The sequence below is a fragment of the Sabethes cyaneus genome, chromosome 1 (genome assembly GCF_943734655.1).
Source record: "Sabethes cyaneus chromosome 1, idSabCyanKW18_F2, whole genome shotgun sequence".
NCBI lineage: Eukaryota > Metazoa > Arthropoda > Insecta > Diptera > Culicidae > Sabethes > Sabethes cyaneus.
Window position 1 is genome coordinate 171,448,629 of NC_071353.1, and position 24,192 is coordinate 171,472,820.

The following is a 24,192-nucleotide window of genomic DNA, read 5'->3' on the forward strand; positions in this document are numbered from 1 at the left end:
ACCAGAATTTCTCCCCTTTTTACTACCACATCCTCTATTTGACTCGTAAGTTCGACAGAATTCTTCACACTCTTACCGTGTAAAACAGGATACTTTTGCATTTCCTCAACTAGCCAAGCTGCCATTTTTTCGGTTGGTGTGCAGATATTCGACGAAATGGGTCGCATGGCTAACGGGTTTTTGTGGATCTTTGGTAGGCAGTATAGCGTTGCCACTTTCGGATTTGACACTAGAAACTTACGGTTTAGTTTTTCTTCTCCCATCAAGCGAGCCACTTTTTGGCGTGTGAAGTTCGTTTCTTCAATCATGCCATTCAGCGGGTCTTTAGGGTTACCGTTTTTTAAATTTACACTCTTCATACGGGCCTGAATCGATCATATCAAGCACGCGCGCATCGTAATCCTGCTTATCCATTATCACCACAGCATTTCCTTTGTCTGCACGGGAATACACAACGTCACGGGCTTTCAGCTTCCGAACTGTGCACCACTCATTGAACCGGGACGGCTTTGTGTTAGCACTTGAATCTATGTGTAAGAGAGCACTTTTATATCGTGACGCGCAGCTGATTTTGCCCCACGAACTTCTTTGCAAATGGTGATAATCGACGACATAAAAGTTGGGAGAGTACCTTGTAGGCGGCGTTCAACAGTGTGATTGCGCGGTAATTGCAACAATCCACCTTGTCGCCCTTTTTGTAGATCGGACACACGATGCCTTCCGTCCACTCCTCCGGTAGCAGCTCATCCTCCCAAATCTTGACAATGACCCAATGCAGCGCTCTAGCCAGTGCGTCACCACCATATTTCAGCAGCTCGCCGGGTAGCTGATCAACACCAACCGCTTTATTGTTCTTCAGCCGACCAATCTCTTCTGCTACCTCCTGGAGGTCGGGGGCTGGTATTCTGTCGTATTCTGCACGTGCTCCAAGATCTATTGTCATATCGTCACCTTCATGTTCAGCTACATCGCTGTTAAGGTGCTCGTCATAATACTCACCGTTATTCTGCGAGGCGAGTGACGTAACTATTTTGGAGTCGCCGCGAATCAGGTGACGATTATCACCTAGGTGACTCGCTTTCCGGAGTGCTGCAAAAGAGACAAGAACTTTTTCTGCTGCATCAGCTAGAATGCTTGAGAGATCCTCTTCTAGGGTAAGTGCCGCAATCACATATTCTTCCTCTGGTTGTTTAGTTCGGTCAATCAATTTGGATAACAGGTCTGTACATCCGAACTCGTTCGTTGAAACATGGTGGATTTTAAAGTCGTAGTTCAGCATTGTGAGTGGCCAGCGTTGCAACCTGTTTGCAGTGTGTAGTGGAATGCCCTTCTTGGAACCAAAAATGGACAGTAACGGCTTGTGATCAGTCAGCAATGTGAAGTGACGTCCAAGCAAATGTTTATGGAACTCTGTTACTGCATAAACCAACGCAAGTGCCTCCTTTTCAGGTTGTCCATAGTTACGTACTACCGGTGCAAGCTTTCTGGCACTCAGGAGTCCACCGCCACTTTGTTTCTTTCTTCAGTAATTGGTCCATCGGATGACGCAGTTCATGTAAGTTACGTACGAATCATCCGTAAAAGTTGATGGCGCCTAGATACGAACGCAGTTCGGTGATGTTAGTTGGAGGTTGAATTGCAGCAATACTCTTTACTCTCTCAGGATCTGGATGGATGCCTTGATTATCCACGATATGTCCCAAGTAACGAAGTTGTGGTTGGAAAAACCTACACTTTTCAGCTTTAACATGAAACCCATACTCCTTGAGCCGTTAAAAAAGCAAATTGAGTGATGCTGCATGCGACTTCATATCCTTCCCAAACACGATGACGTCGTCGATGAAAGAGCAAACTCCTGGTATGTCCGCGATCATTCCGTCGACCAAGCGTTGAAATGCTCCCGGAGCTGACTTCACTCCTGGAGCAAGGCGATTAAATCGGAACAAACCACGATGTGTATTGATGGTGAGAAGCTTTTTTGATTCTTCAACTTCAAGTTATAGATATGCGTCTGAGAGATCGATGATACTAAAAACGGTGCTGCCATTAAGTTGGGCGAAAATTTGCTTTGGAGTAGGAAGCGGATAATGTTTAGCTTCCAGTGCTTCGTTGAGCCCAGTTGAATAGTCCGCGCAGATGCGAACTTTTCCATTTGGTTTGCGCACTACCACGATAGGAGCGGCCCACTCGGGGAAGTCGACTGGTTCAATGATGCCCAGCGATTGCAGTCGCGTAAGCTCGGCATCAACCAATGATATCGTATTGAAAGGAACAGGTCGTTTTGGACAGAAAATCGGTTTGGCATTTGATTTTAGAAAAAGCCTTACCATCATTTTCTTGCAGTGTCCAAGTGAGTCTTTGAAAACGTCTGCATGGTTCGCTCGGAATTCAAGAATTTGTTGATCGCTTTTCTGACCATAGTCCAAACATTTCTATTTCTTTGAGATTTGGAGTCGTTGTGACTAAACATCTTCCTTGATAGGTTTTACCGTTGATCTGGATTTCGCACTGAAACTCGCCGATTAGTTTAAGTGGCTGACCTGATGCGTTGACTGCTTCAATCGCCGGATTATTGATTGCAGGTTTACCCTAATTGTTCCAGGTCTGCTTCGAAATTACCGTGATATCGCTTGCTGTATCGAGCTGAAGTTTGGTTTTCACACCGTTGATGCTGATCGGTATAAACTTCCGCTTGCTGGATTGGTGAGCGATTTGATTCACAACGAAAATTCCTCTTGATTTGGCTTTCTTTCCCTTTTTCCTGCATTGCTTTTTTTCCTCTTGTTCCGACTTAGAGTTGCTAGCTGACTTGGAAATGCAACTACAGTAGCCTTCCTTACTGCCAACACGGTTGCATGTCTTACACTGATGACTCGAAAACGGACAATCGCGAACGTAATGCATTTCACCGCATTGCCAACAAGGTGTGCGTGGAGATTTACCAGCCGTTGAGTCATTTTTCGAAGTATCTTTATTACGAACTGTGTACACCGTTTGCTTCGAGCTAGGTGGTTGCTCGATTAATGTAGTGTCCGCTTTGAGATTGACCAGTCGTTGATACTCCTCGATAAGATTTTCAAGTTTTATTGGTCTGTCTAGCTGTCTCGGTTTCAATGCGGGAAAGTAGTCTAACGCGTGTCTGCATACAAAAATCAGACATTTGAATTGGTCTATCGTAAGTTTTTCAAATTCGAAAACTTCACAGTCGCAATTCACCTTCCCTCCGTAGCTGATGATGTCGTCTGCTTCGGACTTCAATAGTTGTAAACAGGGCTTCGACCGATCCTTTTTTTCTACCGCAGTCCCATCAACGCGCATTCAAGTTCACACCGTCCGTTTAGTGATGGAATACGAACGCTATGCATAACACAACTGGCAGTTTGCTCAGTCAAACGCCGATGGCACGCAGTAGTATGAACGCATTCTAACGCTGTTTAACATTTTCGTTTCGATCAAGTTGCCTTTACCGTTTGGAGCAGCGAATGACTGCAAAACAGTCAAATGACTGGCAGTCACCACGCTTACGAAAAGCAACCGCACAATCGTATGATTCAATACTACAAAAAAAAAACCACTACATGTGCATGGAAGAAGTCGGTCGGACTCCGTCCAATACAAACGAATATTTTGCTTGCGTCGGACCGACGTCCGGGTGACAAACTATTACTGTGAGCAGCCGATTTGGAGACAAAAAGAGAAACGAAAAAATACGTCACCGTATGCTTCCAGTCAGTTTGCAGTTTATATTCTCAAAGCGCAAAGCAAAACGGGAGATTGACTGTTTGCTTCTGCAGAGATGCCGCATGAATTGTAAGACGGCAGCAGCGCAAGCGGGAGATTGACTGGATTGAAAAAACAGTCAAATGATCGTTCAAAAAGCGGAGTTTGAATGCGGAAAGTTCGCATTCACGGCAGTCACATTCAACTTGCGATCCCTTTTCAAGCCCTGGTTGTAAACACTGATAGTTTTGAGACTACCAGCCACGTCGCAAGGATGCCAGACGACTGCGCAGTGAAATCCATTCTGTTCAAGAACCCTACCGGCACCAGGAATAGGGGGGCCCAACGTGCTACATGGCTGGACCAGGTTGAAGCCGACTTGCGTGTGTCGAAACGCGCAACGAATTGGCGATGAGTAGAAATTCCTGATGCGGCAAGAAATAACCCAGCTCTATGCTGTTAGAAGTAAGTATTCTAAGGATATTGAGTCAAGACCTCCCAACAAACATTTTTGTTGGATAACAGCTTGTCAAACACTTGTTACTCAGTAATTAGCTGAACAATGGTTGAACAAGCTACTATTCAAAAAAATTGTTTGTTGGGCTAAGCCAACAGGGAAGTCCATCCACTGTGCAGTGCACTACCAGACGACATAAAAGTGAGGTTAGTTCTAACCATGCAAAATTCTGTTTCCGGTTTCATGGAAAATTTCGGTCATAGGAATTGTTGTAAGCTAACAATGAACCATTGAAATGTAAAAATAAATGGAATTAGCGATGTGAAGAGAAATTACCTGTTATTTTGTCTTTGACAAGCTGCAACGATCCGTTGATCTATTTTACCAAGAATTTTCTTCTGCACATTTAGGTACACATTCGGCTGTATTTTATTCATTCTTATTTTGTGAAAAGTGAAATTGCAAGAAAAACAAACACGCTTTCACTGCTTGCACGGCTTTATGACAGGATGGTTTTGCTTCTTTCTCAGACTTCTGAGCTGTTAATTTTCTTTCGACGGATTTATATAACTTGAACCTAGCACTTTACGTTTGAAAATTGCTTTTCACGAAAAAGCTCATTTTTGTCTGCAAACAATTTATCGCACCAAGCCAAAAAGCTCTAACAAGCTGTGAGATATATGTTTATTACCTGAGCATTATACCATCTTCAAGATTTTTGTTTTAAACCTTGATTATTTTAACTCTTGTGGTCTCACTGGAATTTACAAAATTTAAAGCATTATTCATAAACTTTTCACACCGCAAACCGAAAGAAAAGGTTCCAAATTCATGCACGTAGGAGTTCAACCGCCAAGACAACCGCGTTTTCATCTGATTTTTAAATATGCTGTAAGATCAGCTCTTGATGATGAGCTTTACCTACTGACAGCAATGAACAGCTGTTTTTGACAACCGATGCTCGCAGCTTATCATCAGAGTCGCTTTAGGCGTGCAAAGAGCAGGAAGCAAAACAAAAAAGTCAGAACAAAGTGGAAATTTTTTTGCCAGTGATTTTCGCAGTGGCAATATTTTTGTTTAATGAAAGTGAAAAAAAAACCGTCATCGGCCGTGGTGTGTCTTGAATTTATTCCAACCAAACCATAAGTTACGAAGCGGACGAAGCACAACACAATCAAATCTTTTGTGTCGCCCGCGTGCGTGTTTATAATTCAGTTTCGTCAGCCAGCAGACGCTGACACGGCCAGAATTCTGTGACTTTGTTTACCTATTGGCTTGGCAGATTACACTGAGTCATCAGTTTACAGACCCGTAAAGAAGATAAGCGCTTGTGAAATATTCAGTTCAAAATGGAGTGATTGTTTCATTACTGTTTCTGATAGTTGAAATAAAAATCAAGTTCTACCAACTAAGTTGTAAATCACAACACAACAATGGCCACACTAGAGAAGCCAAAAGTCAAGGTAACTGTTCGGATCTGCTGCGTAAATGCGTCGCATTAAACGGGTTTCCTTTTTTTTCGTGTTTCGTTTCATTTCGCAGAAACCGAAAGCCAAACTAAAACCTCTCGTGCTGCCGGACGTCCCGTCCGGTGACCCACTGGAAGAGGACGGCGAGGATGAGCCGTTCGAGCCCCTAGCGGCAGTGGAGATTGATTTTCCCAGTACTTCTACCTCGGAGGAAGCTCCGATCGTGGTTGGAACGAATGCAGCAGACGAAGCAGAAACGAATTTTTCTGAATCGGAAAAAGTTTTTCAGTCGGAAGATGTACCTGAGGAGGAACAGGTGGAGGTTGTTACGGTGCCTACGGCACCCGTTATAGAGGATCGTGCTGTTGATGTGCAGACAAACGAACGACCTGTGGCTCAACTTGCTCAGCAAGTTGAACCACTCTATCCGAATTTGAGTGAGCTGAAAATCAGAGATTTTCAACCGGTAACAGATGTAGGAATTAGTGCGGGTGTATTGCAACCTTTTACCCGCCAACAACTGGCTCAGTTCTACCGGGTGGATGAAGAACTTCGACTGGCGGAGGCTTTCGAACAGGAGTTTCTCACTCGAGAACTGGATGGAAGCGATCAATACTGTGGTCATCCTCTGTATCAACTGCTGCAGCGATATGCTAAGGCCCGTGCTGATTTGAGCTTGAACATGCTCGAGTTGGATGCCTTGCGACGTAAGAGCAAGTTGCTGGAAAAAGATCTGTGGGTATTGAAGGACCATGTCTTTGCCGGGACTGATACCTGCGCTGATGGGAAGCTTCTGCGGGCTTGTCATCATACCACGTAAGTAGACAATTTTTTACATGACAAAAACTGTTTTTAATTCGGATATTTTCCGACAGTGTGGCTTCTCTGGAGGAAACGGTCCTTGCCGAGTATGTCAGCACGTTGGAGGAACTGATGAGGCAGTCCTGCGTTCACAGCAATCGCAGTGCTTACGAAGTGGCCTTTAGTCGGCTTATGATTGAACAGAAGATTTTCGATACCCTTAATCTTCATCCCGTGCTGGGTGGACTCCAGCCTAACGCTCCGGTCGCGCTTAATCCTAGCTTCGTCGATCCCGTACCGATGACGGCTGCCATCGGAGAGCTTCGGCTGTGTATTTCGATTCTGTTCACGTTTCTTCGCAAGGGTATCACCGACAAGCGCTTTCTGACGGATGTCAAAGCATGGACCGGGAAGCTAGTGGCTACGCAGCTGCGGATTGCCACCACCCACGATCATCTGTTTATATTGTTCCACGTTTTGCGCAGTCCAAGCGGGATTTCTAGCTGGGCTACAAAACTGGTTCAGATGCCAGTTGGGGAACAGTTTCAGTGGGGTTGCGGGGAATTCCAACACGCACTGGTAGTGGCGGCTTCAATTCTGCTTCCGGTTAAGAAGAGAAATGACTTTCTCGAAAAGCTAAAGATGGAAATGAATCGCTCGATCGATGTTGTTCAGGAGGAAATGTGGGCCATCGTGGACAGTGACGGAGAGGACTGCGGTGGATCGGATTCGATTTCCGAACTCAAGGAAGCGGATATGGTAGCGCTGATCGATCAGATCCCCTTCGGAAGGCTGTTTTGTGCGATTACCCAAGTCGAACGGAGGCAGGATGGTACCTTTCACATGAATGACGAAGCTGTTAGTGGAAATTATATACTAAAATGTGTTGCCTTTGGATCGATTTTTGTCGAACTACTAGGAAACGGTTTGATGACTTATGACGCCGATCGGTATCGGCAATTCGCCAAGCGTTTGGCTCGACTGATTAAGCATACCGTATATTACGTAAGTGATCTCTACCGGCTCCTGGGAGAACGCATCAAAAGCGGCCAGCTGGTGCTGGATTCCAACCAGCAAATGCGCATTAGTTTGGAGTTTGATGTGTTCGTTGTTAGAGCAGCTCAGTACATTTACCGTTCGAGAAAGATTGGCACATGGCAATTCCTTTCGGGATTTCCGTTCGATCAGCTTAGCATTGGCGCCCTCTGGAAGCTTTACTACTGTTTGCATCTCGATGAATTTCGCGAGGAATTGATCGCCGACGCGGGACGCGATTTTCGGGCCTGCTGCACTGGAGCAGATCAACGGGAACGATTCCGTAGCAGTCTGCTCGAAATGCCTTCGGAAGATTGCTACTATTTGCTGCAAATTTTCTCCAACATGGCTCTGGCTAGAGAGTTAAACGACTTCGAATTTATTGAGGCGATAGCTTTGAATCTATTTGACGTAAGTTTGCGACAGTTTCTAAAAATTTTAATTGACTAATTGTTTGTCAAATCCGCAGATTGGCTACCTTAACGAGCACACCAAAGATTTCTGCTACAAAGCTGTGAAAGACCTTCTGTTGAATGTTGTCATCAAGTATCCGTCGCTGGTTTCGAACTTACTGCAATCGCTCAAGCAGGAAGTCGCTTCCGCCGACCAGTCGGCGATGTACATCTTTAAATCGCTGCCACTGGATCTGTGGCGACCGCAGTGGGCCGACTTCGAGCTGCTGGCAAGCTGGATCCTAAACTATGCCTTCGATACCATACAAAGCTCGACGGCGCGGGTCATTCTGATACATCTGAATTACAACTTCGATCGGTAAGTAGTTTTGAATAGTTTTCTACGTTAATATTACCTATATGCAAAAATGGACTCAACAACCGTGAAACCGAAGAGCTAAACATGTGTGCCTCTTCGAAAATGGTTAATAGGTGATAGAGAAATTGCTTAACTTTGTGTAAAAGCTGAGTCGACTATTACATGGCAAGCAATTTTCTGTTTGGAATTGTTACTAATCATGAGATTTTTGGAATTTGGAAGGTTTTGGGGAATTTTAGAATAGAAGCAATAGCATATGCTATTAGGAAAACTGTCAAAATAACGTTGACGGACGCATTGACGCAGCATTGTGTTTGGCTCTTTAGTACAATGCACCTAAGTAGGCGTGGAAAAAAGCATAGAAAAAAATGGCAACGCAAACGAAGAAAGCTCCCTCCCGTTGGATCTAAGCAGAAAATCAACTTCGACAGTGTGTCATTGAATAAAGGGCCTTTTGCTTGATACCTAATTCTGAATTCAACACCAGGGAATAGGTTAACGAATGACTGGATTCACGGTGAATACAGGTAACCTTAACCTGACACAATAATTCCCTGGAACGTGTAACCAATAAAATGACATCGTTCAGTGACTCGTGACTGGTGACACGTGACTCGCGGTTTTCTCCATTCCAAGTGCCATAGAACAGACCATGCGGACAGAGAAGGAGGCACTCATGCGAATGCTGAGAGTAAACTCTCCGCCTGCAAATGACGGATCTCAGTAGAAGAATGTTCATGAACCTGATAATACTAAGAGCCAGAGCAGAGGGTCCAAAGCCCCTGGAAAGGAGGATGGTTTTAACAGCTGTTATCCATGGCTAAATGTAAAAACGTGAATGGATAAATCCCTAATCCAAGGTGTCATGCGACCCATGCCGAGGGATGAATGGGGGGGGGGGGGGGTATTCTATAAATACTCAGCCGCAAACGGAGCCTGTGGAGTACCAGGGCGCCCCCAGAGTAATCTGTCCTTACCGCATCATGAGGTAAGCATTCTTTCCCCTCAACTCGTGGGACTTTAAATGGATGAAAACATAATAAACTTAACTTCAGTGAGCGTGGACGGATTAGATAATCCGTTCGCGAGAGGCGAAATCCAGAGGCCTCCGCCGATGAATACAAGTGGAAGAGGAAGCGGCACACCTGTCGCATCTACGCCGGACGCAGCGACGACCAGCCTGTCGCTAATAAAAGCAGCAAACTCGTTCGCGGGAGGAGGCATCCAGCGTTCTCCACCAAGGGTGGAGAAGGATGCACCTAGAAGCGCTAGTGTGGGTGGGAAAGGCAGCAGTATGCCTACCACGCCGGACACAGCGTGGAACGGTCCAGCGCTAATCAGGACGATGGGAAAGAATAGAGACGCACTACCTAAAGTGGTAGCAGCGTCACAGCAGCTCGATATAATTATCGAGTTCACGTTAGGTCGCGGCAATTTCTCCAAGGACCTGAAGCAGAGCTTGCTCATGCTTCGGAGAAAATTGTGTGCAGCGACCAAAACACACAACGACCTCGTGGCGCGTGCTGGAGTGGTGAAGAAGGGGACCGTGAAGGCGTCGAAGTCAGTGCAGACGGATGCTTGCCCGTTGACAGGGTGTCGCAACGCGGCTGAGCAATCTACGGAGAGCGCTACCAACAGCGGTAAGGCGCCCGCCAAGCGTATGAGACAGTCCCCGGCGGATGGCACCCCTGGTGGACCAAAAAAAGGCCGGATTGGTAAAAGCCCTCAAGCGAGCGGGTTGGCGGAGCCAATCGATCAACCAGCGGTAAGCTCCATGACGGGTGGCCCGTGGATCGAAGTTAAGTCGGAGGTTAACTCGGAGGTTTTGAAGGCCATGAGAGGAGATGCCCTACTCAGGGACCTGGGCGCCGCTCACGCACTGGTGAAATGATCCTCGAGTTAAAGAAGGACCTGGGCGCTACCAAGAAAAGTTCCGCATACAAGTCGGTGGGGAGTGAGTGAGGAGGGAGTGCAGGTACGTGTTCTCACACCAGATATGACTCCAGCTTAAGAAGCTGGACGAGATCACCGAAGTGCGCGAGGTCGTACAAGCTCTCAAAGAGCAAAATGGAGTGGTGGTGGCAACCGAGGCGGTTCGCCTACGCAAGGGTCCGGCCGGGACCCAGGTAGCCACCATACGACTTCCACTGACTGACGGAAACAAAGCCATGAAAGCTGCCAGGCTAAAAGTGGGGTGGTCGGTATACCCACTGAGCGTGCTCAAGCGGTCGGAGGCTTGCTTCCGGTGCTTCGAGCACGGGCATAAGGCCTGGAACTGCAAGGCGCCAAATAGGAGTCAATTGTGCAGGAGATGTGGCAGTGCTGGCCATAGAGCAAGGGACTGCGCGGAGCCGCCCAAGTGCTTGATCTGTACCGGTAAACGGGACGCAAAGCACGTAACGGGAGGTCCAAGGTGCCTTGCTGGTGTGCCGGCGACCAAGCCACGATCATAGTGCAAGTGACACAACTCAACCTGAACCACTGCAGCACAGCTCAGCAGCTGTTACACCAAAAGTAGTTTCTGAGTCAGCAATGGACCCATATCGCGTCCATGCCGGAAGCGGTAACTGGGTCTCGGATGCGTCCGGGACGGCGACTACATGGACGACAAGCAGGTTCCCGGTTCAAGAGGTATCAACCGCAGACGAGGGATTTGCAGTTGCCAAAGTGAGTGGAGTGTTGTACTGCAGCTGTTATGCTCCGCCGAGATGGTCTATCGAGCAGTTTACGCGGATGGTAGACCGAGTATCAGTTGTGCTGACTGGTCTAAGACCAGTGGTTGTGGTGGGAGACTTTAACGCTTGGGTGGTAGAGTGGGGAAGTCGTCGCACGAACCATAGGGCTCTGGCAAAGCTCAACGTAGATTTGGCCAACGTCGGCACCACAAATACCTTCAGTAGGAACGGTGCGGAGTCCATCATCGACGTGACATTCGGCAGTCCTAGTCTGATAGGAGACTGGAGGGTTCGGCCCGAACATCCAAAGTAACGTGGGCGTCGGCGGTTTGGAGGTCGGAGAGGAAGTGACGGTTACGAACGATGAACTCATGGGGATCGCCTAATCCCTAAAGGTGAGCAAGGTTCCGGGGCCAGATGGTATCCCGAATATGGCTATTAAAGCGGCTATTCTAGAGGCTCTCGAATTATTCAGGGCAGTAATGAGTAGATGCCTGGAAGATGGCCACTTCCTGGAAAGATGGAAGCGACAGAACCTGGTCCTATTGCCGAAGCCGGGAAAACCTCCGGGTGTTCCCTCGTCATATAGGCCGATCTGTCTGCTCGATACTGCCGGCAAGATATTGGAGAGGGTTATCCTTAACAGACTCGTACAGTACACGGAGGGTACAAACGGTCTGTCAAGGAACCAATTCGGCTTCAGAAAAGGCAAATCTACGGTGGATGCCATCTTGTCTGTCACTAAGACAGCCCAGGTGGCAATCCAGCCCAAGAGGACAGGTATCCGTTATTTCGCAGTTGTCTCGCTCGACGTGAGAAATGCGTTTAATAGCGCTAGCTGGGACTCCATAGCCATCTCGCTACGGAACGTCCAAGTGCCGGTGTCGCTGTACAGAATTCTGGAAAATTATTTCCAGTATCGTGTGCTATGCTACAACACGGAGGAGGGTCAGAAGTGCATTCCAATCATCGCAGGGCTTCCGCAAGGTTCCATACTGGGCCCGGTTCTGTGGAACGTCATGTGTGACGAGGTGTTGAAGCTAAAGTTCCCGGTAGGGGGGGTGATTGTCGGCTTTGCAGGCGATATCACCTTGGAAGTCTACGGTGAATCTATCAGAGAGGTTGAGTTGACGGCTACCCACTCTATAAGCATTGTTGAAGATAGGATGCGATCCAGGAAACTGGACCTAGCGCATCATAAAACGGAGTTTATCGTGGTGAACAACCGCAAGTCGGTACAGCAAGCAAATATCAGCGTCTGGGACTGCACTATTTCGTCAACGCGGTCCTTAAAACTCCTGGGAGTCATGGTCGACGACAAGCTCAAGCTCAAGGAGCCACGTCGACTATGCCTGCAAGAAGGCTTGCACAGCTATTTCGGCATTGTCTCGTATGATGTCTAATAGCTCTGCGGTATATGGCAGCAAGCGAAGGCTATTAGCCAACGTGGTCCAGTCCATACTCAGGTATGGCGGGCCGGTGTGGTCATCGGCGTTAGGTACCAAAAGCTATCTAGCCAAGTTGGAAAGCACCTATCGTCTCATGTGCTTAAGATTGGCGAGTGCGTATCGCACAGTTTCACATGACGCAATCTGCGTCCTAGCGGGTAGGATGCCTATTGGTATCATCATCAGCGAGGACGTAGAGTGCTTCAACCAAAGTGGAACTACAGGCATACGGAGTACCACAAGATCGGCCTCGATGGTCACATGGCAGCGGGCATGGTCTAATTCCACAAAAGGCCGGTGGACACATCGACTTATCCCGGAACTATCCGGGTGGGTCAACAGGCGCCACGGCGAAGTTAACTTCCACCTGACACAAATTCTGTCAGGGCATGGTTGTTTTAGACAGTATCTGCACAAGTTTGGGCAAGCGGAGTCCCCCGCGTGTCCCGAATGCGTGGATGTTGAGGAAACTGCAAAACATGCTTTCTTCATATGCCCTCGTTTCGCGGGCGTGATAAGCAACATGATGGCAGTAAGCGGACAGGACACTACTCCGGATAACTTAGTCCAAAGGATGTGTTCCAGCTCGGACGTCTGGGGAGCGGTCAATGCGGCTGCTACCCAAATCGTACTTGAGCTACAAAACCGCTGGAAAGCCGATCAACGGCGAATAAACAGCCTAACTACCATAGTCCAGTAGTTATCTAAGAGTGTGCGTTACGCACAATAGTCCCTCCCTGAAGTAATACTGATAAGGTGGTGCCAGGGGGGATTGAGGTTGGAGACTAGTTGGAGTAGGGTTTTAGTGGGTCTGGATCCTCACGCCCTAGTAGGGGGTCGGGATACCAAACCCCACTCCCTGAGTTGTCGTCTCAGGTGTCTGATAGCCGATTTCCCTACTCGTTAAAAAAAAGGCCACCAGGCACGAATGATATATCGCAGGCACCGGTTAATAAATACCTGCAGTTTTTGTGTAATCTCCGCTGAGACGTACCACGTTTCGCAGGCATACAGCAGTACGGATTTAACGTTTGAATTAAAGATTCGGGTTTTCGTACGTAGAGTGATCTGGTTTGAGCGCCAAATGTTTCGCAGACCTGCAAAGGCAACCCTGGCCTTCCTGATCCGTGTGGCTATATCAGTCTTGGTACCTCCATCGGGCGTTGTCTGGCTAGATATTGAAAGATATTTAAAGGCGTCTACCTGCTCAACTTGTTGTCCCGCTACTGTTAAGTTGGTGGAATTGTCAGTGTCCAGGTCATTTACCTGCTCCATCGTTAGAGGATTCCAAGGCAATGCTCGATTTGGTCTATTGTAAATTGCTCCAACGATGAGAATGCAGCGCTGTCTTTCGCCAGTAGTAAACTTTATAGGGACAAGACGCCGTCGTGCATAACCTTGCACGAGAATCGTTTTCCATGCCCCTTCAAAGTGCTGCCCCAAAGGATTTTCCGCCGTCTATCACCAATTGCGAGCAGTTTTGTGGGATTTCATCAAGCCGGCTTCGTTGAAAGACGGTCATCAACGGATCAAATATTTACACTGCGGCGGATCCTCCAAAAAGGCTGTGAATACAGAATTCCTACGCACCATTTGTTCGTTGACTTTAAAGCTGCATATGATACCATCATCGAACGAAAAGAGCTGTGGAAAATCATGGATGAGAACGGCTTTGCCCGGGAAGCTGATCAAACTGATTCAATCTACGATGGATGGATGAATAATACACAGTAGGTCTGCACTAGGATGTCGGGTGGATTGTCAAGTTCATTCGGAAGACGCAGAGGGCTTCGTTAAGGTGATTGTCTCTCATGTCTGCTGTTTAACATAGCGCTATAAGGTGTTATGAATCGTGCGCATATCAACACGCGGGGAACGATCTTCAACTAATCTGTTCAATTCGTCTGCTTTGTCGATGCTGCTTAGGCAGTAATATAACGATCGACGGCGATGTGTTTGAGGTAGTTGACGAAATTGTCTATCTTGACTTTCTAGTAACGGCGGACAATGACATTAACCGTGAAATTCGGAGGTGTATTATCACTTATCACACTGCGGTCGAACAGACTAAGCCCACGTGCAAAGTGTACTCTGACAAGACGCTCTTTGGATCGGTTGTTCTCTACAGGCATGAAACGTGGACAATGTTCGAGAAGGATATACTAAGAAGAAGAAGAACGATCTTCTATGGCGTACAGAAGAACGGAATATGGAGGCGGAGAATGAACCATGAATTCTCACAGCTCTACCCTGTATTCAGAAGGTGGCTAAAGCTGGATGGATACGAACGTGCTCTACGTTGCACGAATGCCGGACAACCACCCTGCAAAAATAGTATTTGCTTCAAATCCGGTAGTAATCGGAGACCGGTAACTCACAATTGAGTGTATTGAAGAAATTTTGTTCATCAGACGGTATCTTGGGACGGCAAGTCATTTAAGTGAGTAAGTGAAAGTTGCATTCGATCGAATTAATCATCACATTCTGATAAAAAAAAATTATGTTTGGGGGTTTCATAACGGTTTTTCACTAATTAGGTGTGCCCCATGGTGGTATTCTCGGCCCTCTGTCCATCGTATTTTTTTTTTCATGTAAGCTTCGATTTACATTCATGGAATTGCCCATATGAAGACAGAATCAACAAAAGGGCAAATACCGCAAGCGTAAACAAACCGGGTGAGAGTTAATTTTCCTATGCTTGTCCAGTAAAAAAATAACTCTCACCAGTTTTGTTTATACCTACGACATTCGCCTTTTTGTTAAACCTATCTAGATGTGTGAGTGAATGAAGAATTATTGTCAAAAATCTGTAAGAACTCTTTGACGGTTTTCTGTCGTTACTTGTTTTGAAGACTAAACTTATATTAGTTGCAGCAGCTTACCTTCGTATTCGCTAATTAGGTGAAAATTTACTTAGACGGTTTGAAATAAGAACCTTACTCCGATTTAACCAATCGATTGGATCGCTGAAACCAATACTTCTGTCAATTTGTCTTACAACAAACTAATCCGGTTAGCTTTACTATTGATCAAGAGCTAAATTGGTAAAATGTGTCGCATATACTGTGCAGTTTCTGGACGTTCCAGTTCAAAATAAGGTCCCTCGAGTGTTTCGTTTTACGAATTTATTCTATCAAAAGAGAAACTGTTTTTGAAATATTTCGATTTTCAACTTTGCTATTTTCCTATATCAGTTTTGCAATTGTAATTAAAGGTTTTATTGATTTTTCCTGCTATTTCTATTATCCACAATTAATTTTTATACCTAAAGCGCAGACAAACAGACATAACTCTTGGAAGAAAATCAACAAAAATTATCGTACCTTACATTTAGCCTGAACACTAGCACCATCTATGATCGACGTTCCCAAATATCAAATAGCAACATGAGTATCCCTCGAAGTAGCAAGTATTTTTTATGAGGAATTCCCCATCTTTCGTCAAAAAGCGCCACTCTGACCAAAACGGAGACATTCCCAACTAAGCCCAAATTATGTCTGTTTGTCTGTGCCTAAAGTTACAATCTAGAAGAATGACGTCATAACGATAGAGATAGCACATTCAATCTACCGCACCTTTTACTTATCATTAGTTACACGCTTAAAAATTTTTATTGCAAAAAGCTTTTAGTCACTTTTGCGGCTTTTGCGTCTTTTCGGATATATATGAGATTTTGCGAGGTGAACTATATTGTTAATATAATATATTTGCTCGCACGGAACTTGCTCATCGAGCGTGTGCAGAGATTTCTATGTCTTGCGTTAAACGACTTAGCCTGGTGATATCCCAGGTGTTCTACCATCCACATCAACGGCGGTCATCCAGCGGGTATGAAGTTTGCCTCGAAGTCATCGCTGGTTTCTCATACGGCATCCTTGCTACGAGCCAGCCCATTGTAGCCCGCTGTGTTTTAGTCGCTTCACAATAGCCGCATCTTAGTATATTTGGTAAGTTTTGTGGTATATGCATCTGCGCCACACTCCTTGAATCGCAAATCCTATGGTCCGTCGCCTTGCTTCAAACCATCTAACGTCACAAACGAGCCCGATGTCTCGCCCGCTATTCTGACGCTTGGTTTTGATCCATCAGGGATAGCACGTATCAACCTATTCAGTTTTGTTGGAAAACCAAGTTCAAACATAATCCTCCACGGCTCATTTCGCTTAACTGAACCGTACGCCGCCTTAAAGTCACACTCGAGGAGAGCGACCGATGAAGCCAGTGCACTTAAAAGCAGGAGGAGGTCTCATGACAGCTCCGTTCTTTAGTGCCTTAAAATGGATGACTACACGACGCGGATATTGCAACGTAAACTGGTCTGATAGCGGCACAAATTCCTGATCTCCAAGCTGGACGCTAGCTGATGATTGACTGGGAAACTCAAACAGTTTTGATGTCACACGGTAAGGATGCTGAGCGCTTATTCAGTACCCTTTGAATACAATGAAAATTTATTTCCCCGCCCAGTTCCCATCAGGGTGGTATTTGGGAAGCGGCGGTGAAAAGTGCCAAGGGCTTACTTCTACCAATAGTTGAGAATGAAAAGCTAACCTTTCGAGAAACTGACCGCTCTGTCCAGTCAGATGAAGTCTTGCTTTAATTCCAAGTCGTGAGTTCATATGAATCGACTCGATCATTGGGGAAAAGTCTAATGGTACTACTGGTCCATTACAATACATCAATAAATCAATTGTATGCCAGGTATGATATGTTACGCTGTCTTATTGTTAATGGCACTCAATGGAGCAATGGAGATGACTGGCCCTCTCCCTCGCTAGTTATCTGCCCACTGCAGCACTAGGGAGCTAATTCCCATTTGCATGATCTGATCTTTATTTATTTTTTCATTCCAGAAACAACGAGCTCTTCCTTCCGCACGACATCCACGTACGGATCGCCTGCTTGGTAACGGAGGTCTACACCAAACATGTGCCCGAGCTGCTGGGCGCATCGCAAGGTCTGGCCGCCTCCGTTGGTAATTTGGTGAAAAGCCGAGCAGCCCAGGAGCAGTTTCTAGCGTGGTGCTGGAACATGGTCGGCCTGCTGCGGTTGCACTGTATGGACCAAAGTTCGGAAGCCATAACGGAGATGATGAAGAATCCGGCCCTCATTCTGCGCCATGTTCTCGAGCTGGAACGAGCGCAACAGATCTACCAGGGTGTTACCGAAAATCGGCCTCTCGCTATCTATCTGGCGATTTTGATTAGCCAGTGGGGGCACTCCGTGCCCCAGATCTGTCACAAGGGTTTCGAGCAGATTCGGCTTCTGCTGAACGATCATCGGTACACCGTTGTTTTGCGCTGTCTGCAGCTGATTACGCCGCTGTTTGTTGAGTGCCCGGATAGTCTGAGCCGTTGCGAAGCCTTTAAATCAATTTTGTTGAGTTTGATTGCGGCTGATAGGTACTACGCCCGATTTACCAAGGATCAGTTTCGACCGGAGTCGAATACTCCTTTGCTTGAGATGCTCAAATGTATGATTCTTTCGCAAATCACCAACTACACCTGCTACGGTTTGAGTTCGCCTACGCTTCTTATCAACGTTTGGATGCTTTGTTTTACCGAACTTCCGAACTGGACCAAAGATTCGGCAGTTATTGGCCTGATAGATGCCATGATGGGAGTTGCTTATCAGTTTCCCGACGCGTGGCATTCCATGAAGGAGTTCTTTCGACCATATTTTTCCGTAAGTAACTTTAATGCTGTGATTACCATCGAATAACCGAATTTTTTTACAGCGTTTTGAAGACATCAAAGCTTCAAAGCCCTCCGGTCTGTTAAACCTCTTAACCGCAAGTCCAACCGATCTGTTCAGCAACCCCTCGCCTAGCACCGTGTTTCTTTCACTTTTTACTCTCGAACTAGAGTATGAAATCACCGAGATTCAAACCCGACTGTGGCACGAAACTTTGCGGGCCATTGCGCTGCCCGGCAGTTGTTCCAAAGTGTCCTTAGAGACAGCCCTTAAGAAGGCAACCTCAATCCTGGGCTACCCATCGTTTCCCGTCACCTCACTGACGCTGTACAAACTCGCCAATCTAGTGGCCAGCTGTTCGATCAAAACCTACATGTATCCGATTGTCTGTCAGCTGTTTTTCACCATTTACCTCTCGCGAGTTCCGCTGGGGCCGGATGAGGAGCGCTTTGCCACGTTCTTCGGTATTAGCGATCGTTTCTACGAGTATCATGTCGCTTTGATGAAACGAATAAAGAAGCAGCTGTACGAAGCGGAGAGTTACTATAATGCAGCTTCCGTATGTGAAACGGAAGAACGTCAACTGTCCTTCTACAATCACTGCACGAGACTGTTCAAAACGCTACAGCTTTGGTTGGAGGACACACAACTGAACCGAGTTCGACCGCAGTCGATCGATCTACCGCCGCAGTTCGACTGCCACCGACTGGCTTCGATTTTCCGCGGCAATCGCGAACATTGGGTGGAGTTTGTGGATTTCCGTGCCATTCGGGCAGACCACAGAGATCTAGCGAATAACTGGCAGAAGCTCAGCTTTCGATACAAACCTGTTCTTCCCACAACAACCAGTGCATCCCCGACCCGTTCGCTGAACCCCAGCCAAAGCTGCATCGATCTCCGCGACCCGAAACAGTCGATCTACAAGCGACTGGCAGCGTACGACGTTCCCGTGTCTGCTCCGGCAGTATTTAAACCTTCCTCGCTGGTGACAACCATAAACTTCACCACACTATCTTCGAGTGCCCTGATCTCCTCGCTAAAGTCCGATTTCTCCATCCTGGATAACTACGTCAAGAAGGAGTTCCACCACATGTACAACGAACATCTGCTGCTGGACTCCCGCTACCAAGAACAGGTTCGCAAACTCTACATCAACGAGGACAAAATCCTCTACAAAACGGTCAACTGCGGCAGCAAATGTCTCACGCCGAGGAAGATTGCCGTTCGCTACCAAAACGCCAAAATGGACCAGAACGTCCGCGCTAATCTGACGGAGAACCGATCGGCGCATGATGCGCTGCTTCAGCGCGAAACCAAACTTCCCGATCAGGTTGTGAAAGCGTCGGTTCGGATCGAAGCCCTGTTGCGACAGCTGGTGGAAGGCTACCAAAGCTACAAACTGTGCAACGATGAGACGCTCTGTGCGAAGCTGAATAAAGTTGGTACGACACTGTTCTACGAGTTCGTAGATAAGTTGAACGACTACACCCAGCTGTGCCCTGCGACGAAGGATGTTTGCTCGATGGGCATCTCGCAGCTAGGCTTTTTCATGCAGGAAAACCAGAACACGGAAGGGATTAAGTTGCTGAATATTGCGTTGAAACGTTCGGATCTGGTTAGTTTGATTACGGAGCTGCTAGTGCCGGCCAACTGTCCACCGCAGTACTTCCTGCGGATGTACGGCTTTATAATTGATTCGCACATTAAGAAGTGCGATACCCACGTGCTGTTCGTGCTGCTGTCGAAGTTCGATATCGTCGGCTGGATGAACCGCTATCGACCGAAGCTGGTGGACGTCAATCAGCTGGTTGAATTGGTTCTGCGCGGGCTGGAAGGTTGGAACCAGGAGAATGCTGTGATGATTCAGGATGTAAGTAGACGATTGTATGCCATTGCCGTGAAAACCATTCCCGAGAATGACTCATTTCTCAGAATTCCATACCCTAGAATCACCCATTCCGTAGAAAACTATTTCCCTAGAAAATTTTGTCCCAAAATGCGTAATTTCTTAGTATAATTTCTAATGTATAGCTTGTATTTGTGCGACAGGATCTTGCAAGTGAAACTAGGTTTGAAGTTATTGTCCTGTAAATCTAATGTACCGCAAGGCAGTAACTTGGGATCGCTTGTGTTCATTTGATTCTTAACCGATGTTACTTCTGCTCTTGAAAGAGGCTGCAGACCGGTATATGCTGCTGATTTTTAAATTTACTTGTCGATTCTTTGTCGTTATTGAGGATAACTTCTGTGACTATCAGCGTCACTAAATGCGAAGTTATGACGTTCCAACGAATCAAATGGCTACAAAAATGACGATCAGGCACTGCAAAAATCGAACAAGATTTGAAAGACCCGCGCTGCCTAAATGCACTGTTTTATGCGTTAGTTCCTCCCCTTCTCGAAAGTCACTAGCTAATTGCCCGATCTCATTCGGGGCCCTTTCGTCTCGCAGCCACTTGTCCATCTGTTATTGTAACGACAATTCTTATAATGCAAGAAACAAAACCCTTTTTGTTCACTTGAATGTGTCTACCCTATGTCAGCTTACCCCTCCTGTTGTCCAGCAGTCACTTTAAAATCCGTCTTCTTTTCGGTAAACCCTTTTGAACCTACCCCTTACCACTCTATCTCCCTCTTTCAGAACTCCTTGCTTGTTATCCAGCGACTTGTATAACTGCTATTGTTCTAAATGCAAAAGACACATACGTCCATCGTCCCCCCTGTTAACTCCTCAGACTCCCACCCCTCCCGAACCTCTCTCATAACCCCCCAGCTTCTTGTCTCCCAGCCAATTGCGCAACTGGAATCAATATAAATGCAACCTCTTTTACTTAATTAACGCTCACCCTTGATAAGTACCACCCCCCTTTATTTAGCCTGTTTGTCCATTTTTTTGCGGTAAGGAGAAAAAAAACTCAAAAGGCTGGCCTGTAGTGTGTTGGCGCTGTGTGGGATTCACAATTTGGACTTTGTACCTAACCACTAAAAAAACTCCTTACTTTCTCCGTTCACTTTCCACTCTGCCGGGACTACCGGCTAGTATTACTTTGCCTTTTCACTAACCTATCGAGATGTGAATCGAATCAGCGATGGCGCCCACGGTCACCTTCGCAGGGTTTCTGTTCAAGCCGGGTGTCTGTCGAGACGTGCTAACTAACCATCGTTGGTAGTTCGCCGGTCATTTTGCCATCTATGTGGTCCACATTCAGGGGTGGCATCTCGCTCCGCGTCGCGGCGTGCCCGAACCGGTGCAGGTATTACCTGAAACAACCATAACAACCCAGCAGGAACTGGGTCAGATGACAGCCGACTTCTCCATGCTTCCTGTTCAACCAGGTCGATAGAACCTGCATGAGTCGGTGCGTCCAGGTATCGTTCTCGGCCGTGTCCCAGTCTTGCAGCCACTTGGTCAACGATTGCTCCCTCACTAACTTCCGAGATCTTCTGGTACTTCTTCGCCCGTAACACTTGTTATCTTCAACAAGCATGACGCCAATGGGGAGCAACGCTATTGTGCACTGTCCTGTCCTGAGCATGTCCGGGAATATTTGTATCACTGCGAGACTTGCAGACCGTCAGCGTTGCCCCTCTCTTCTGCATCCTACGGCGTTGGTGGCCACATTCTAGGGTCGGAAAAAGCCCCTCCACGATAGCCTTCAGCTTATCCGGGCGCCAACTCCCTGGCTCTCGCTGGTCCTTTAACTTTTGCCATCGCGATGCAGTATGCGTTACCCCAGGGGTTGGTGTCAGCTTCTCGGCACAGTTCGTTGAAGCATCTCACGTTCCAATGAAGTCCTGGCCACTCTTAACGCCGCGCTACGCTCTTCTCGATCTGCTGCAATTCTAGCTTTTTGCACTCGACTTCTGGCTGTGAGATAACTAGCATGAAGGTTGCTAGTTGTCTCATCCCACTAATAAGCTGGGCGCTGCCCGTTTTTCGGCTTCTGTTTTCTGGTTATTGATGGTGGTCAATATATCCGTCAACTCGTTTTCATTCAAGATCGATATTCCACCGTCCACCCGGAGTACCTCGACGAAAAGATCCCTATCGTCTTCTACTTCCGTTCGTAGATTCTAGCTCCACAGTCCAAGCGTTGAAGTCTCTCGCAACGATGATCAGCCTTCGCCCGATTAGGTTCTCTCGGTCAGCGCGTCCAGTATCTGATGGAACTCCTCCATGATCCGTTTTTGGGGTGTGTAACAGCTGCATACGAAGATCCCGTTGATTTTGAGAATCACGATACCTTTGCACGAACTGGAACGAGGAACTTGCCCATTAAGTGTATTGCAGCCACTGCTGCTTTATTAACTACCCAGTAACTATTACCGGGACGTGCTGCTCGAGCCAAAAATGCTGATATCGTTACCGGGAGGCTATTAGTTACGGCTTTGCAATTATTGCGACGTAGCACAGTAGCACACAACTCAATGATTCGCAATGAACGAGATTGATCTGGTTCACTTTCATCACTGCTGACCCGGCGTCGCCTTTTTATATGGTGTGCAGTCGCTTGCAAAATGGCCGTTTTGTCGCATTTCTGACACGATCTAGAGCTATCTGGATCTTCACAGTTACGTGCCAGATGCCCGAAGCCCCAGCACCTGTAACAACGTTTCATTTCCTTGACCATACCAGGGATGGCTTTCAGAACGCACACTGACCACCCAAGTTTAATTTTGCCCTTCTTCAGTAGCTTGGGAGTTGCTACCACTGAAAGACGAATCATCGCCGTCTGGCGTTCCACCGTAGGCCTTCCTCAGTCGGATTATCATCGGTGCGTCGCACTGTACCTTCAACGCACTTCTTACTTCCTGTTCTGTCGTGATCTAGTTCAGACTCCCTATACTCCCTACAATCAAACACGGTTTCTCATGTTCGCATCATCTCCAAGTGGTTTGGTAACCAACTACTTGAAAGCTGCGCTCTTAACCGATGGATTCTTTTGCAGCTCAAAAAGCATCACTCCTTTTTGAGTTGGCCTGATTCTTATCGCTTTTTCTCCGAGTTCCTTCAACTCCGGGGCTTTTCGCACTTTTTAGACGACCGCTGCATACAAAACGTTGCTGTTCGCTCGGACAACTAGAACATCGGCTTTACTCTTCTCCTGCCGAGACTTTCTGGCTTCTTCTGCTCTACGTTCTGGTTGCCTCTGTTTTGTTTTGTTCTTGTTCTTCCGGTTGTCAACGATATGCCATCCGCTGCCTTTGCCCTACAGAGACTGTAGATTACAGAGACGCCGAGATACTCAAAATCCGCTAAGGCTGCAAACCATTTCGCGAAATTTTTAACTTTTTTGTTAAAATGTGACAGTTCGATGGTTTTTTACCTTCTGTCGAAAATAACCCTGCTCGGGAGCATGGTTAGCAGTGTTACCAGGTCGATTGCCCATTTTCCCGCTGCCCAGAGGTTGATTTCCCGCTGAAATCCCGCTGTCTAGAGTCTATTTCCCGCTAGAAATCCCGCTGACCCAAAAGTCATATTATTCCTTCGTTTCTGGTGCAGAATATTCATTTCAGTAAGGCTTGCATTTGAAATCAAGATGATCTGCTGAAATTGAGAGGTTGCAATTAAATGAACATTATGCAAATTTGCTGCATTCATGTTGACGAAGCTTCAGGAAACAGAAAAAGAAGTATCTTGTTATCCCTCATATAATGACAATTTACTACGACATTTCGCAAGAATAATCTTATCTTTAATCTTATCTTTCCTTAATCTTATAATTAAGGAGTCTAAGAACACATGCGAAAATTTCGAAAAAAGCTTTAGCACAAATTCTCTTTCTGTGTCTAGCTATGATAAAAATAATGCAAAATTTCAGCAAAGCTGGCAAATGGTTATGGTTTTTGGTGACAAAAGAAGATATGTTTCAATCTTTATAAGCAGCCCAAATTCAAAAATATCTGAAAAGCGCATCGGCTCTTTGTTCTCGCTGATATTTTGTTTTAGTAAAAATGTACCGATTTGTCTTTTAGACTTAGGGTTTATCGGCTCATCAGCCGATTTTTTTTGGTTTTGTTATCATACAAATGCTGCGGTATATAGCAAATTATGATGTATATATATACATAAGTTGTTTGTGTTGTTTTGTTTGCAATTCATGAATCAGTTAGATTTTGCC

The 24,192-nt window shown here is 46.5% G+C and overlaps 1 protein-coding gene across 1 annotated transcript in view; it reads left to right on the forward strand.

Annotated features, from left to right (window-relative positions):
* The first annotated feature begins 5,225 nt into the window (after positions 1-5,225).
* The window catches only part of LOC128732728 (ectopic P granules protein 5 homolog), a 35,463-nt gene continuing 16,496 nt past the window's right edge, over positions 5,226-24,192 (forward strand). Inside the window, exons 1-6 of the mRNA XM_053826059.1 lie at positions 5,226-5,640; positions 5,720-6,462; positions 6,522-7,893; positions 7,952-8,253; positions 17,230-18,061; positions 18,114-19,940. Of these exons, the coding sequence (XP_053682034.1) occupies positions 5,611-5,640; positions 5,720-6,462; positions 6,522-7,893; positions 7,952-8,253; positions 17,230-18,061; positions 18,114-19,940 (5,106 nt within the window). The 5' untranslated portion in view covers positions 5,226-5,610. The remainder of the gene's footprint in view (positions 5,641-5,719; positions 6,463-6,521; positions 7,894-7,951; positions 8,254-17,229; positions 18,062-18,113; positions 19,941-24,192) is intronic.